Source organism: Eretmochelys imbricata, chromosome 4 (genome assembly GCF_965152235.1).
Source record: "Eretmochelys imbricata isolate rEreImb1 chromosome 4, rEreImb1.hap1, whole genome shotgun sequence".
NCBI classification, from domain to species: Eukaryota; Metazoa; Chordata; order Testudines; family Cheloniidae; genus Eretmochelys; species Eretmochelys imbricata.
In genome coordinates, this window is record NC_135575.1 from 75,239,086 (window position 1) to 75,256,246 (window position 17,161).

The 17,161-nt window shown below is 40.0% G+C and overlaps 1 protein-coding gene across 3 annotated transcripts in view; it reads left to right on the plus strand.

Annotated features, from left to right (window-relative positions):
• GALNT7 (polypeptide N-acetylgalactosaminyltransferase 7) overlaps nt 1–17,161 on the plus strand; it is a 116,228-nt gene that overhangs the window by 41,476 nt on the left and 57,591 nt on the right. For all 3 annotated transcript variants that reach the window (XM_077815473.1, XM_077815471.1, XM_077815472.1), the window contains exon 2: nt 9,824–10,284. In XM_077815473.1, coding sequence (XP_077671599.1) covers nt 9,824–10,284 — 461 coding nt within the window. The remainder of the gene's footprint in view (nt 1–9,823; nt 10,285–17,161) is intronic.

A 17,161-nucleotide genomic window follows, 5' to 3' on the forward strand; every position in this document is an offset into this window, starting at 1 on the left:
CAGGGCACTTTAGCCTTGACTTGGAATAGGGCCTCGGAAGCCAAAGTGAGCATGTGTGCCAAGGGGAATCATGGAGGAACTCAACTGGATGGGTTGTCAAGCCACTGCTGCTTCTCGTACTACAGAGATAGGGTGCATGCAGAGTGGCGGGGGGCAAGTACTGGCTGAGCAGGTAGGGAGGTCGACACTTCCTTCCTTAAATGAAGATAAATATTTTCTCAGTTACAAACTATAATGACAGCAGCTCTAGGAACCCAGAAATCTCACTTGCCTGAGTCTACCAAATCAGCCCCAGCTGGAAATTATCCATTAAAAGCTGCTTACATGCCTCAAAGGTCTGCCATCTCCATTGCTCAGTCTCCGGCTGTCTTTGGCTCCTACGTCCTTGCAAACTGAGCTATAATCCTGGCATCTTTGGGTTAGGGTCCTGTACCCCTGGTCTTTTCAGCTGTTTATGGTGTACTTTTAGATGATCAGCTAGCCAGACTCCCTAGTATATCTGGTTGAGCACAGGGGAAATACTTGAGTATTTTGTCTAGCGCATTGTGGAAGTGTTAGGCTTCCTACCCAGACCTGGATCTTCTGGGTTTTTTTTTTTATTTTTATATTTTTTATTTTTATTTTTGAAAGCTCTTTTAAGCCTATACGTTTGTCTCACCAATGCATTGTACTGTGTAGAACTTCAGCAAGCAGCTTGGACATCCAGTTATACGCCAGTATATTTATAGAGTCTACCTGCTCTTTTTGGATGTGTGTCACACCCTATAACATGATTGGAGCTTGAACGTCTGTTTCTGTCCAGCTGGAAGGACATTCATGAGATGTTCTTTGTTCTTGAGATCTCAGTATGAGAGGGAAGAATTGAGTTATCAGCAGGTTGTTGCAGATCAGTTTTTTAAAAGTCTGGAAATAGCTCACAGTTGTCTATGGTGAATGCAATACTGTTTGTATGTGGAAATTGCTTCTGACCAAGTTGATCCCAGTGGAGTGTAGAAAGTAGTAGACTAAGCTACCTTACTTTAAGATAGTAATAGGAGGACAATTTGCAGTTTGGCAGTTACAAACGTATCTGTGGATCAAGACTGAGGCTGGATCTAGTCTTCCTTCTGAAACTGTACAATTGTAAACCACCTGGAATACTTTTGTGTGTGGATGTGGAGCATGTTACAAATATTTTAGAACAAAAGGTACTCACGTTTGTCTAGATCTAGAATATTTCTCTTGGTTCCACAACAGCGTACACAAGTAATTTATTGTTTATATCCTTTAAATTTAGTGGGTTTGTTTTTTGAATGGTATGCTGTATTTTTACAACAGGAACCTCATTTGTCTCCAACAGTATAAGTTGTTGCGAAGAAATTAATATGATTAATATATAAGATTTTTAATTGCCATGTCTAAGATGACTATCTTTGTGGGTGTTTGTGAAGCACTTTCTCCAGCAAAGATATAATTGAAATATTCTATGTGAATACATTTTTGTTTCACAAATAGTTGCTCAGTGGTTCTTATGTTAAGGTTTCTCACTTGGGTAAGCACGAGAAAGTTCTTTGTAAGGATTGCTTACCTTCCTGTGCTTCACACATCACAAAGTAACCAAGTTAGCATTGACTTAGCATTCTATGTGTTTTTGATAGACATGTAAACTTTAACTTAAATTCTATCTAACAAAAACCACAGTGTAGAATCAGGCAAGATTAGAATAAAATTGCAATTATGTATACTTTTTTTAAACTATAGTTATAAGGCTTCACAAGTTCTAAGATTTACTATAGAAGAGGTAGTCAATAGGCGGACTGCAGGCCATATCCGGACCGTCAGACACTTTTGAACGGACCACGGAATCTTTTTATTTACTACTTCTTATCATTATTGTTTTTTACTTCTCTGGAGTCTGGTCTTTGATGATACCTTGACCAAGAAATCTGGATCTTGACAAAAAATAATTGACTATCCCTGCTATAGAATCTAGTCAACACAAATGCTTGTATATTCTGTCTTCTGTGGAAATTATGAAAGGTCACAGATCTAGCTTTTAGAGTTGGCAGGTTTTTATCAATGTACAGCATGGGAAGAGAGGGTAAGATGCAGACAGGGTTTGCTCAGATACCATGGTGATGGGCAACTATATAAAAACCTAGATAAGTTGCAGTGCCAGCATTCTTCTTTAGCTGAAATGCTCTTAGGCCCAAATTCTGCTTTGATTTTACACCCTATACAATCCCACTGACTCTTATGATCTTGCATGTAATTGATGTCAGGGTCGAGTTTCTCTGAAGACTCAGGAGACTTCTAAATTCTGCTTTTATACTGGATCACATGATGATTAATCCAGTGATCTGCAGTCATACAAGTTATTTTTGGATTTTCACAGGTTAACCCCTTTCACCTTAGCTGAGGAGTTTGTTTTGTTTTATTTCTTTGAAATTAGTAGCCATCTACAATGAAATCTATTTCCAAATATCAGACTTGTTAGATACGTTGGTTCTCTCCTATGCCTGTTTTGAGCCTACCTCTTGAGCAGTCTTCCATATGCTTGTCATAGCTGTTTTTCTTGTGTTGCACTTTCTACAGAGTGCAGCGTGCTGATGGCCAAGTGAAATATACAAAAAATCCTAATCTCTTGAATGTCAGTCTGGTAGTTCAGGCCCAACATTTCTGTGTGTCTGTATCCTGTGATCGTTTCGGTTATATGAGCATCGTTTCATTTCATTTTTTATCCCAGCAGCACCAGTCTCCTCTCTCGAACACAAAATGTACATTTTAAAAAAGTTTTATGCAGCAATATTCAAACACAATGGAAAGTCCTTATTTTGATAGTTGCGGGGTTAAATGTTCCACTGCAATCTACATACTACAGCTCTGTACTAGTGAATAAAGACCAGAAAGTAAAACTTAAATAGTAACAGGCTGGTGTAAGTTCACTGTGCAAACAGAAAAAAATGCAAAATGAGAACATGCTGCATGAATAATGAAATGTAAATATGTTAATTAAAAATAAAATTGTTAACATTTTTGATGGTAGAACAAGATCCTAACGGGAACAGGGTTAAGAAATTAAGTTTAAAACAAAGTGTCCTTTGTAAGTACAGCCACAGGCTAGCATAGATTTTTTTTTTTATTAAAGTACGTTAATTTACTTTCTCCAGTCCTCTGTACTGTAAACAGGATAAATCTTTGACCATTTTCCCAGATTTGTCAAAATGCTACACCCTGACATCTCCCACCCAGTTTCAAGTTAATCTGGTACTATTGTTTTTTGCATGAACAAAGAGCTGGACTGTATGTGGCTTAGGCAAGTGTAGGAAAATTAAAACTTTTAATGTGTTAAATGCATGCTGAAGTGTGTAGTGAAGTGTCTTGACTCAGCAAGGTGATGATATCCTGAGGTGGTCTCTACTGACACCCAAATATCTGCTAGATATTCCTCTTAGTAATTCTCTCTTAACCAATTTGAGATAAATACTAGTGTGTTAAGGGTGAATCTATTTGTATACATTGTGAATTTGTATACTTGGAATTTGAGTGTACTAACTGACACACTTTTAATTTCTTCCTCTCAATTTACTCTCTTCTTTCATTTTTTACACATTCAAGAGTTTTATCTAGCTATACATTCTTTTCGGTTCACCTTGGTTTCTTTTGAATATCATCAACCTTTCCTCTATTTTTAAATAAAAGTCTCCTGTTTTTGTTTAAGATCAAATTAGTACTTTGGACATTATTTCAGAAGTCTCTAGGTCGTCTATATTCTCAGACTGACTTACATACTCTGCTTTCATAGTTAGCATTTCTATTTTTGATATCTTTATTTGCAGCCATCAGATAAAGTCACATTTAGCCAATTGGCTAACTTTTCAGCCTTATGCAAGTCATGCCATTTTTAAAATTTTTTTTTAACCCTGGATGATTTATAAAAGTGCTTGTAAAAGAGAGTCTTCTAGTCGTGAGTAAAGCCACTTGTAGATGGCACAGGTTACTGTTGAATACCAGCAGCTCAGTGTTGCATCTCAGGTCTCATTTACAGTTAGGACATTGGGCTGTCGTTTTTGTTAATTTTGAGCCAGACAGTCCCCTTTTGTGGGGAAAAAATGCGAAGGAGAAAAACTAAGTAAAAATGACTCCTCAGTTTTAACTAGCTGAAATATTGATTCATATTCCCTTTAAGGGGATTAGGAAAACAGCATCAGAGAAGTGAGGGGCTTGCATTCATGTGGAGCCAGAGGATTAGCAGGGAATCCAGGCTCCCAGCCCTACACCTCTTGGGGCATGCATTTGGAGAGCCTGAGTTCTGTGACCTAGCGTTTTGGCTGTGCTTCCCTTTGACCACAACTCTGTGCTACTCTTCATCTGAGTGGCTGTCGGTTATGGAGTTCTAATGCAACACTGACAATTGTTTTTACCATTCACAGAGACTGTTCTGATTTTTACCTGCCTTCTTATCAGTTCTGTAGAATAGGGAGAGAGGGTGCTGCGGAGGGGAACTTACAATGTAGACTCTCCTCCCTTTCTTCTCAGGCTTTTCCTCCAATTTTCTCTCCTTTGAAGTGGAAGAGAAGAGAGAATTTCTCTCTTTTTGAGTAATGAGTCTTTCTCATAGCTGTGCCTTCCAAGTTTGGTGTGAACATTTTAAAAACAGTTCAAGTGACTGTGACAGTACATTGCTCTTTGGTTGAGGCAGGCCAGATTCATTGATCAGATGAATTGAACTCTTTTGTTGGGTGGTCATTCATTAAAAAATGAAAAGCTCTGAAGGTTCCTAACTAAGGTGGTATTATTGAGGGGTGACAGCCAAAAGTAGTCACTCAGTTAACACGCATTTTGCTATTTTGGAATCTTACGTAACTGTTGCATCAAGGCAGGTCTATAACTGCTTGATTTGGGTTGGACTGTGGCATGTGCTTTAGTTAACATTCCCTCTTTTTATATGAACAACCATAAATAATTCCAGTAAAGTGCTTGCTACCTTACAACCAGCCTCTCTTAAATCGCACTCTCTCCATACCTCTTCTGAGTCTACTTACATTACATATATTTTTGTCATGCATACATAAATCTTTAGAGAAAACTTTAAACATAAACTTGGATTTAAATCATGCCTATTTATATTCTAGATAGTACTCCCCAAAGGTACAAAAAATATTTAGAATATTAGAAAAAGCATCAAGGAAATGCATCACAACACTATTTCTCACAAAAGAACCACCAATTACAATACGACTAAATGAAATACAAGAAACGGAACATCTCTGCTGATAAACCAGAACTGATTTGAAGATTGCTGGGCTTCAGCCTGTGAACTCCTTCTAAAACACACTAAACACACCACTAACACTTTGAGCTGAATCTACTCTGTACTATATCTAGAAAGGTAGCTTTTTTCTTATTTATTGTACGTTCTGAATAAGTAACGCCTATCTACTAACCAAATACACCTCTGCATTAAGGCCCTGATTCATAAAAACATGTAAGCATGTGCTTAAGTCTCAAAGTCAATGGGACATAAGCATGTATGTTAAGCACATACTTTGGTATTTTATTGTATTGTGGCCCAAATATTTGCATAACCAACTGTACAAATGCTTTACAAAGTACTAGTTGACCTTTTAGTTTACAATGTAACAATATTGCAACATATTGTTGTGGTATAATTTCACACAGTGTATCAATTTGGAATGAATTAGTCCAAAGGAAGAAAATATTCTTTCTTCACTGGCAGAAGAAGCTACTGCTGTTAAAAGTGAGATTATCACTTCAACAGTCTCTGAATCCAAGTGCTTAAGTGACTTCCTCCAGTTCACTGGTGTGACTTTCTTTAAAACATCATCAGCAAACATATATTTATTGAATGGCTCACCCTTAGCTCTGAAGTTTATTATAGTTGGCATTATGGAGAGATGATTGCTGGATGTCCATGTCATAACCAACTCCTCCTCTTCAGCAGTTAAGGTGTGACCCTGGTACCGAGTATTGAGAATATTTGCAAGAAAATGATCTGGAGATAGTGCTTGTCCCATTCATTTTTTCAATGCTTGTAATTTAACTCTGTCATTGAGATCTTAAAAAGAGAAATATGCACTCAGTTTCTTCCAAATTTCAACAGTGTCAGCAAAAACCAGCTATTTCCCTGCATTTTGTTCAAGGCTACAGAAATAGGGTTCAGGGTACTCAGCATGTGTTCAACATTTCTCTTAAGCCCGAAGTTGAGAACTTTGGCTGTGACAGTGCCATCTATTTTTTCACAATTTTGTTCACAAACTGTTATCAGATTAGGCCAGTTTTTGATATAGTGCTCAAAACAGTCCACTGCTGAGTTCCATCACACGTCTTGTGGGAGAGTTAGCTTGGTTCCTCCCACTTTTTTCAGAGCAGCTGCTGCAAAGTGGTTGTTACGGAAGTATTTTGCAATTTCAACAACATTAGCCTTTATTTCTGGAACACTGAAGTCTTTGGCTAAGACATGTATCAAATGAGCACTGCAACCGTATGTTGTTAGCTTGGGACACTCTTCTAAATAATTTCTTCTCATTTTGGATACATTTGCAGCATTGTCTGTGACCAAGCTCCGTACTAGACATTTGAATTTTTTTCTGCAGTTTGTTATAGCTTTTACTGCTACTTCTTGTAAGTAGTCTGCCGTGTGTGCATTTCCTGATGTATCAATTGTTTCTGTAATGAAGACATTCCCTTCTTTTGTCACATAAGCACATACAACAGGATCATTGTGGACACTGCTCCACCCATCAAGACTCAGGTTAACAGTTTTATCCTCTAGACCTTTTACACACTGCTCAATTTCTCTTTCATACACTTTATCCAGCAATTTGCCTGCGACATCTGCTCTGTTGGGTGGACTGTATCCTTGTCTTAATGACGGAACTATGTTAATTAAGTGTGATTTCTCAATCACATGGAAAGGAGAGTTTCTTGCATAAACAAACAAGGCAATTTTTTCATCAATTACCTCTTTTTGTTATCTCCTGGTTCTTATCACAAACTTATCTATGGTTGTTTCTGGATGATGCATATTTTTGGCTACAGGTGATGTACTATAGCTATGTGACATACATGACGTGACTGAAACACTATCATTGGCAGATAACTCTGAAATGATGGTGACCTTGAAGATGGATAGTGTTCAGAATCCTGTATGTTGAGGATGGATTCTCCTAAACAAAATAAGTCAATGCAGTTATTTAATTATTATTACCATACTGCTCATTTAGTATTACTCATTGCATTCACTGACAGTACTACTTTAAAGGTGAAAGTGAAAAAGGAAGATCTGCCTATTTCAGCTATTTATTTTTTATCACAGCTGCATCAAAAATGATAGTACCATAGAGTAACAACTATATTTTTCCCTCAAACATGAGAATTCAAGAATAGTCCTGAAGGAAGACAGGCAGTCCTTAAAGAAAGAAGTATAAAATAGGAAAGTTTACCAACCTGAAGATCCTGCATGTTCAGACATGTTCCTTTCCTCATCTTCAACGCAGCTTCCTCCTGAGAAGGAACACTTCTCGTGATGTTGTTTCATTTGGGCAACCAGGCTTTGCATTTCTTTGTTGCACTGTTTTCATTTCATTCCTGTCTTACTCGAGGTAGAGAAACTTCATTAAAATATTCCCAAACTGGGTCTCTTTTATGGCCTGCTGCCATTATAGGTTTTCCCTTCTAGTGAGAGAATGGTATGGTAGATCTCAAATCAATGAAGGGTACACTTAGAAAGACCTCAAAACTTCTGGAATATGCTGTCCAAACAGTTTCACTTTTGTTTTTACTGCCTGTCCCTCTCTTCTCACATTTAGCACCAGACTACTTCTCCTTGTCCAGATCTAGTCTGCCCCCAACAATCTTCTATTCATGAAACTGTGCACTTTTAGAGAGAGGTAAGGGATTGACTCTGTGTACACAAATTTGCAGAGGGACAATGGGATTGAGGTCTATTATTTCTTACCTCTCTATATTTTTTTTTATTTTATTTAAAAACATTTTGCTGTTAACAAGCATGTTATCTCTGGAGAAACAAATCCACAGTTTGAGAACTGCAGAACTAATCATCTCCGATAGTATCTTCTAGGCTGAGCACTGAGTCACATTGGGTAGATAGAAAGATTAACCTAAATAATCTATACAGAAGACCCTGGAACCCCATAAAATTGGGTCCCTAATCCATGAACTATTGGAACTCATTTACAAAACTCTTCTTAAACATTACGTGAATATATTGTCTCATACTATAGCATTAGAATTTATAATCCCTATTCCATGATGAGAGATCTTTGAGCTATAATGTATCTTAATTAAAACTATCTTTAGAAAGGTTCTTTCCTCAAAATCCAATTTTTATCCACCCTGGTTGTAGTGTGCTTCCAAGTCTTAGACTGAATCAAGTAGATAAAGAATGTCCTGGACTGACAATAAATCATGTGGGAGTTTGGAAACTGCCTTAAGAAACAAGTGACGTAATCTCTAATTAATTAATCTCTGATTACAGATTTGGCTATTAATTAGCTCAGCACCACTCAAATTGTTGCCCTCAGAATCTGGGATTTTAGTAGCAACTTTGGTAGGTGATGAGTCTTTTTTTTTTTTTAATTGCTAGAATCCAGTGAATATGAAGAGTATCATGTAGGTTCCCTCTACATCAGTGCCTACAACTTCTGTTTTACAAGGTGATATGAATGAGTAAGATAATTTATATCATTGTTAACTAACTAAGGAATTTTTTTTTTTTTAAGTCTTGTCACTTTTGGAGGCTTCTTCATTCTATAAACCAGTCCTTCATTGGTTATACACTGACATTTTCTTCTGTCTACAGTAGGACCTCCCTCTTGATTTCCAGTGGCAGTCGTGAGAGGCTATTTTTCATGGTAGCTTTTACTCTTTTCACCAGTCCCCTCTGGTGTATGTATGTTTCTTGTTGTTGTTTTTATTTGTGTTTTGCTTTATTTCTTTCATGGCAGCTTGTTACCTCCTTGCAAAATGTGCCCCAACACATGCTGAGCTACTTCCCTGTTGTCTTGGCCTTGTAAGATTTCCTCAAAAGTATCAGTTATAGATGGAAGTGTAGTTGTAGTAGTCTAATAACTTGTTTCAGCTACTTGGTTCATTAATAATTTCTGCATGTATTAAAATAACCCTGGTGCAACAGACTCTTGATCAAATTTTCTACTTTGTTTGCCAGCTGTTACGTTGGCTTAAATGCTTTCATCAGTGTTCTAGGAAAAATTAAAGTTTACCGTTATTCCTGTTTTCTTCACAATTTGAAGAAATCTTAACAATAGGTCCTAAATAATGGCCTTTGTGGGATTTTCAGATGCACTCAACATTACCCTAATTGTACTCCCATTGAATTCAGTGGGAGCAAAGTTAGGTCAATGCTGAACACTTTTGAAAATCCTGCCCTTTGTATCTAGTGTAAACACTGAGCCCCTTTTAAAAGGTGCTATAGAATTGTAAAGCATTATTAAATAACTCAGTGTTCTTTACCAAACCATTTTATAAATGGGAGAAATTCAGCCAGAGAGTGTAAGTGGGATTTGTGGAAGTGCCTAAGAGAATTAGGAGAACTGGTCCTGTTAGAAGTCCCCAGTAACTCTCTCTTCAAGCATGTGGCAGTTGCTGGTAGAACCTAAAGTCCAATCTGTAAACAATACTTGCTTGCTACTACTGTTTAATTACTACTTTAGTACTGAGTATCAGCATATAAAGTTTAGGATTTAAAAAACTGAGTTCTATATTTATCATAGTTTGTAATGGTTTCCTGGTGTGTGTGTGTGTGTGTGTGTGTGTTTGTTTTTTTTTAATATACATATAGGAGGACAAAGAAGCGAAGAATCCCGTGCCAGACAAAGGAAACCATGGACTAGCTCCAGGAAATGAGAGATTCAAACCTGTGGTACCCTGGCCTCATGTCGAAGGCATGGAAGTGGACTTAGAATCTATTCGAAGAAAAAATAAGGCCAAAAATGAACTAGAACATCATGTTGGTGATAACAATCAGCAGAACATCATGCAGAGGCAATATCTCACATTTAAGCCTCAGACATTTACATACCATGATCCTGTTTTACGACCTGCAATCCTTGGTAATTTTGAGCCCAAAGAACCTGAGCCTCATGGAGTTGCTGGTGGCCCTGGAGAGGAAGGCAAGCCATATGTATTAGGACCAGAATACAAAGAATCCATTCAAGCCAGCATTAAAGAGTTTGGGTTTAATATGGTGGCAAGTGATATGATCTCACTAGATCGGAGCATTAATGACTTGCGTCAAGAAGAGTAAGCAGACTTCTAATTTTTTGTTCTTGTTTTGTTGTTGTTGAAGGATTGGATAAATTTTTTACATGTGTTTTAACCGATCTTTAAAACTATAGATTAGATGACAGGTTTCAGAGTAACAGCCGTGTTAGTCTGTATTTGCAAAAAGAAAAGGAGTACTTGTGGCACCTTAGAGACTAACCAATTTATTTGAGCATAAGCTTTCGTGAGCTACAGCTCACTTCATCAGATGCATACTGTGGAAAGTTTAGAAGATCTTATATACACACAAAGCATGAAAAAATACCTCCTCCCACCCCACTCTCCTGCTGGTAATAGCTTATCTAAAGTGATCACACTCCTTACGATGTGTATGATAATCAAGGTGGGCCATTTACAACACAAATCCAGGTTTTCTCACCCCCCCCCCCCACACACACACAAACTCACTCTCCTGCTGGTAATAGCTTATCCAAAGTGACCACTCTCCTTACATTGTGTATGATAATCAAGGTGGGCCATTTCCAGCACAAATCCAGGATTTAACAAGAACGTCGGGGGGGGGGGGGAAGGGGGTAGGAAAAAACAAGGGGAAATAGGCTACCGTGCATAATGACTAAGCCACTCCCAGTCTCTATTCAAGCCTAAATTGTATCCAATTTGCAAATGAATTCCAATTCAGCAGTTTCTCTCTGGAGTCTGGATTTGAAGTTTTTTTGTTGTAAAATAGCGACTTTCATGTCTGTAATCGCGTGACCAGAGAGATTGAAGTGTTCTCCGACTGGTTTATGAATGTTACAATTCTTGACATCTGATTTGTGTCCATTTACTCTTTTACGTAGAGACTGTCCAGTTTGACCAATGTACATGGCAGAGGGGCATTGCTGGCACATGGTGGCATATATCACATTGGTGGATGTGCAGGTGAACGAGCCTCTGATAGTGTGGCTGATGTTATTAGGCCCTGTGATGGTGTCCCCTGAATAGATATGTGGGCACAGTTGGCAATGGACTTTGTTGCAAGGATAGGTTCCTGGGTTAGTGGTTCTGTTGTGTGGTATGTGGTTGCTGGTGAGTATTTGCTTCAGGTTGGGGGGCTGTCTGTAGGCAAGGACTGGCCTGTCTCCCAAGATTTGTGAGAGTGTTGGGTCATCCTTCAGGATAGGTTGTAGATCCTTAATAATGCGTTGGAGGGGTTTTAGTTGGGGGCTGAAGGTGACGGCTAGTGGCGTTCTGTTATTTTCTTTGTTAGGCCTGTCCTGTAGTAGGTGACTTCTGGGAACTCTTCTGGCTCTATCAATCTGTTTCTTCACTTCCGCAGGTGGGTATTGTAGTTGTAAGAATGCTTGATAGAGATCTTGTAGGTGTCTGTCTCTGTCTGAGGGGTTGGAGCAAATGTGGTTGTATCGCAGAGCTTGGCTGTTACCAGCACTCCCAGCTACCTTTGAGACACCACTGACTTCCTGAGGAAACTACAATCCATCGTTGATCTTCCTGATAACACCATCCTGGCCACTATGGATGTAGAAACCCTCTACACCAACATTCCACATAGAGATGGAATACAAGCCGTCAAGAACACTATCCCCGATAAGGTCACAGCTAACCTGGTGGCTGAACTTTGTGACTTTGTCCTTACCCATAACTATTTTACATTTGGGGACAATGTATACCTTCAGATCAGCGGCACTGCTATGGGTACCCGCATGGCCCCACAGTATGCCAACATTTTTATGGCTGATTTAGAACAACGCTTCCTCAGCTCTTGTCCCCTAACGCCCCTACTCTACTTGCGCTATATTGATGACATCTTCATCATCTGGACCCATGGAAAAGAAGCCCATGAGGAATTCCACCATGATTTCAACAATTTCCATCCCACCATCAACCTCAGCCTGGTCCAGTCCACACAAGAGATCCACTTCCTGGACACTACAGTGCTAATAAACGATGGTCACATAAACACCACCCTATACCGGAAACCTACTGACCGATATTCCTACCTACATGCCTCCAGCTTTCACCCTGACCACACCACACGATCCATCGTCTACAGCCAAGCTCTGCGATACAACCGCATTTGCTCCAACCCCTCAGACAGAGACAGACACCTACAAGATCTCTATCAAGCATTCTTACAACTACAATACCCACCTGCGGAAGTGAAGAAACAGATTGATAGAGCCAGAAGAGTTCCCAGAAGTCACCTACTACAGGACAGGCCTAACAAAGAAAATAACAGAACGCCACTAGCCGTCACCTTCAGCCCCCAACTAAAACCCCTCCAACGCATTATTAAGGATCTACAACCTATCCTGAAGGATGACCCAACACTCTCACAAATCTTGGGAGACAGGCCAGTCCTTGCCTATAGACAGCCCCCCAACCTGAAGCAAATACTCACCAGCAACCACATACCACACAACAGAACCACTAACCCAGGAACCTATCCTTGCAACAAAGTCCGTTGCCAACTGTGCCCACATATCTATTCAGGGGACACCATCACAGGGCCTAATAACATCAGCCACACTATCAGAGGCTCGTTCACTGCACATCCACCAATGTGATATATGCCATCATGTGCCAGCAATGCCCCTCTGCCATGTACATTGGTCAAACTGGACAGTCTCTACATAAAAGAGTAAATGGACACAAATCAGATGTCAAGAATTATAACATTCATAAACCAGTCGGAGAACACTTCAATCTCTCTGGTCACGCGATTACAGACATGAAAGTCGCTATTTTACAACAAAAAAACTTCAAATCCAGACTCCAGTGAGAAACTGCTGAATTGGAATTCATTTGCAAATTGGATACAATTAACTTAGGCTTGAATAGAGACTGGGAGTGGCTTAGTCATTATGCAAGGTAGCCTATTTCCCCTTGTTTTTTCCTACCCCCTTCCCCCCCCCCCCCCGACGTTCTTGTTAAATCCTGGATTTGTGCTGGAAATGGCCCACCTTGATTATCATACACATTGTAAGGAGAGTGGTCACTTTGGATAAGCTATTACCAGCAGGAGAGTGAGTTTGTGTGTCTGGGGGGGTGGGGGGCGGAGGGTGAGAAAACCTGGATTTGTGCTGGAAATGGCCCAACTTGATTATCATACACATTGTAAGGAGAGTGATCACTTTAGATAAGCTATTACCAGCAGGAGAGTGGGGTGGGAGGAGGTATTTTTTCATGCTTTGTGTGTATATAAGATCTTCTAAACTTTCCACAGTATGCATCTGATGAAGTGAGCTGTAGCTCACGAAAGCTTATGCTCAAATAAATTGGTTAGTCTCTAAGGTGCCACAAGTACTCCTTTTCTTTTTACAGAATAGATGAAGCCAAATAAGATCTCTTGTGTTAGAAGACTTCCTGTTACATCATACTGAACACTTCCCTGTGTTCTTATTTTACTTAATCTTTTCTTGAACATTAATCTCGATTGATTGCCCTTCTGAAGTAGTCCATTCTCATGCCTGATCACTTGAATTAGGATGTCTTGGGTCAGCCACTTCTTTAATTACCCTCTTTTATTTTTAATCTCTCATCAAGATTTTTTAATATTGTGAATAAGCCTTTTTATGTCCTTTTAAAGTTTGCACAGAGCATTACAACACTTCCTCCTCCCATCACTCCGCAAGCCCTCTAAAGAGAGCTCTTTCTAACAGAAAACCAAAACTAAGAAATATATTCTTTCCCTTGCTGTATGCACCTATAACACTGATTACCTGCCTACGTCCACAGAACTATTTATCTGCCATAGAGGTGTTTAGAACTCAAAGCTGACATCAGCATAATCTTCCTAACCACTTTGCTTATTGCGTATTGTAGTGAAGGAAACTGCTCTAGAGATTTAAATTCCTTGCTCTGGTATGTAGGGGTTTGGGAGTTTTTAACAATTTCTTCCAATTGCTTTACAGATAATCTTTCTAGCAGCTCGAGAAGGCTGGATTGTGTTCAGTCTTCACATTTTCATTATTAAATCTGTGTTAAGAAAAGGTCCTCTGGGTTCAATATACTGATCACTGCAAAATCATTTACCACTATTATCTCTCTTTTTTTTCTCTGTTTGCTATGTGAAATATGGTACTTGTCTATCTCATTCCCTTGCCATCCCCATATGTGGAGCTGTACCAACCACAGGACTTGAAGCCAAGCTCTGGATTGTGTGTCTCCAGCTGTGGCATTTGAATCATTGGTTGAGTGATTGGTTACTGTAGCGGCACCCGTGTATTTTCTGATGAGTGTTTTCCACTCCAGGAGCTGAGACATAGTCAGCCATCTGCTAACCTGACTCATACTTTTACATCTTCTGTTGTTTGAATTTACTGCCTGTTGCATGCTTGTTAAAAAAGAAAAGGAACATATTCTGAATGAACTGCATAGAAACTACAGCATTTTTTCCCCCATCTTCTTTTTTTTGTGCTGAGGGCCACAGATTCATTACAATGGGTACTTCTGCCTGCTTGCAGCTTGGGGACGGTTCCCTGCAGTTTCCTCCACAGTGGCAAGCAGCTCAGCGAGACCTCTTTACCGCAGAGCTTTTCTGAGGAAATTTCCAAACATTATTTCAAGTGTTTATAAGATCATCTGAAGAATTTGTTTAATTCCCAGATATGTCCCAGGGCTGCTTTTGATTTATGCAGAGAATGACCCATCAGCTTCACTTTACCTTCTGAGGTGTCTGCAGCAGCTGCTCCCCCTGCAGGCTTCAGGGAGAGAGCTCTACCAAGAAAAGCCAGAGGCGGAAGGAAGGGTCTGTCTCTCCCTGCTCTCCCCCTGCCATTAAGTGTCTTGCTGGGGAGCAAGAGTGTAGTTTCCCTTCACAGCCTAGGCTGGGTGGGGGTCACATTGGACTCTCTTCTCTGGGTCAGAAAGGATTTGAGCAGACTGGGGAAAAAACTGGCATCAGGGAAAGCAGCTCCCATCTCCATGAGGGGGGTGAAGCCAGAATGGCAGTGCACTTGAGTCCCAATAGCCCCCACCAACATCCACACCTTTGACTGCAGAGCTTGGTTAGCCCCCATCCACACACACACTTTCCTCTCCCTTCCCCACCCTGAGTCCCCTTGGATTGGGGATGGAGACACTGGATACCACACAGTTGCTGCCAACACTTGAGAGTGCAGTAAGGGGCCTTTTGGTTCAGCTCTCTCTACTCTGCGGCCAACTTCATCCTCCTTCTGAAGCAGGATTATGGGGACAAAATCCCAAAGGGAGAAATAAAATGAGTAATAAAATCAGTGCTGGGTTCTCCTGCTCACCTCACAGAGTGCAGCATGGTCAATCAGTGCAGAAAAGATAGTCTATAGATGTGCTGATTCTTTTAGGCATGCAAACACGCAATCCCACAAAGGCAGTTCTTCCTTCTAAGGAGACCAACTGCCAAAATCAGAGTTTGAGAATCAAATAGTAAAATATATTTAAAATACAAAAAAAGAAAGAATTGAGCCTCTTTCAGGCAAGACAGCATTGAATATTGTGCAACTTACATTTAGGAAGTCTATGGGGGCCTTAGACAAGCTATAGCTAGCTATCCCTCCTCATGCACCCTGGAAAAATGTAATAGAGGGATAGGGGTTTCCCACTGTCCCCAGAAGACGGAGAAAGTATCTGGCTTGCATCCCCAGCTGTTGCTGTGGTTCAATATGCCCTAAGGTCCAGGCTGTTGTTCCCAACTTGAGTTGTAGATTGCCATGTATCACCACCACCTCCACTTCTTCCTCCCAGCTCATGCTATGGAGCAATCAGAGGGACAGCAGTCCAGATGTGAAAGAACTGGTAGGCTGTAAGCAGCTTCTTGACTCACCATTTCTTTCATTTTACTCTACTCTTTCACCAGCCTCCATTTTATAAGACCGGAAAGCTGCTTGGTTTGCACACATCAAAACTTAACCTGGTATCTGTACTGAAGAGAAATGCAACTATTTTTCCTGGTAGTCAGGGACACAGTGTTTCTAACTGAGGGAGACTTTTACTTGAAAGAGTGGCCTACCCCTCTGGATCTTCACTGGCAGTCAAGTCCAAGCATACATCAGTTCAGCCCCTCCTCTAGGAATGAAAACTCTCAGGTGACATCAGGGCAACAAAAAAACCCGAACTAATATGATCTGTCATCTGACAATCTGAGTCTTCCTCTTATTCTACTGGCAGGTGAAAAGTCCAGTTCAACTACTATGATAAACCAATGAAACACAGCCTTGAGTTCTTCCAGGAGGGTTTTACTATGGTGGTATGAGGGTCCAACCAAAAGGTCAAGACTCTGTGGTATAACATTCTCAGCCTTTACAAGAAAAGGAAATTTAGCACAAATCCCAACATGAGATGCTTCCTTAGGGCATCAACTTTATTCCTACTCCACAAGGTCATAGAGCACGACCTTGGAAATTCATTTTGCACTTTGCAGCAGTACTCAGATTGAACCCCTGCAGAAAGATTCCTTATACTTTCTATCCACTAATGTAGGCCTCCTGATGGCTCCTATGTCCAGATCAGATTGTGGGGGGAGGGCCTTGAAATTGGGCTTTCTCTAATGAAAGCCAATATTATACTTTTAATTCTGGCAGTAGTCCTTTCAACAGTCATCACATCCATTCTCTATGCAAATTCAAGAAATAGTCTTCCTTCAATTAAGCATCAAAGTCAAGGCCTTATGAGAACTGACCATTTCAGGGCAGAGTAGTCATCTCTCCAGTATTGAAATCTGCTAGACAGCACATGGCTATCAATACATAAATTCACCAAATTCTGCATATTGATTATCCAATCTTAACCAATGCCATTTACACTCTTTTGGCAGTAGTCTTCTCCGTGCCTTAGTGCATGAGAAGATGGATAAGATATTTATGAATAATCTACCTCATTTTGGATGTCCATGGTTAAAGGGTGATCCTGCTTCCCA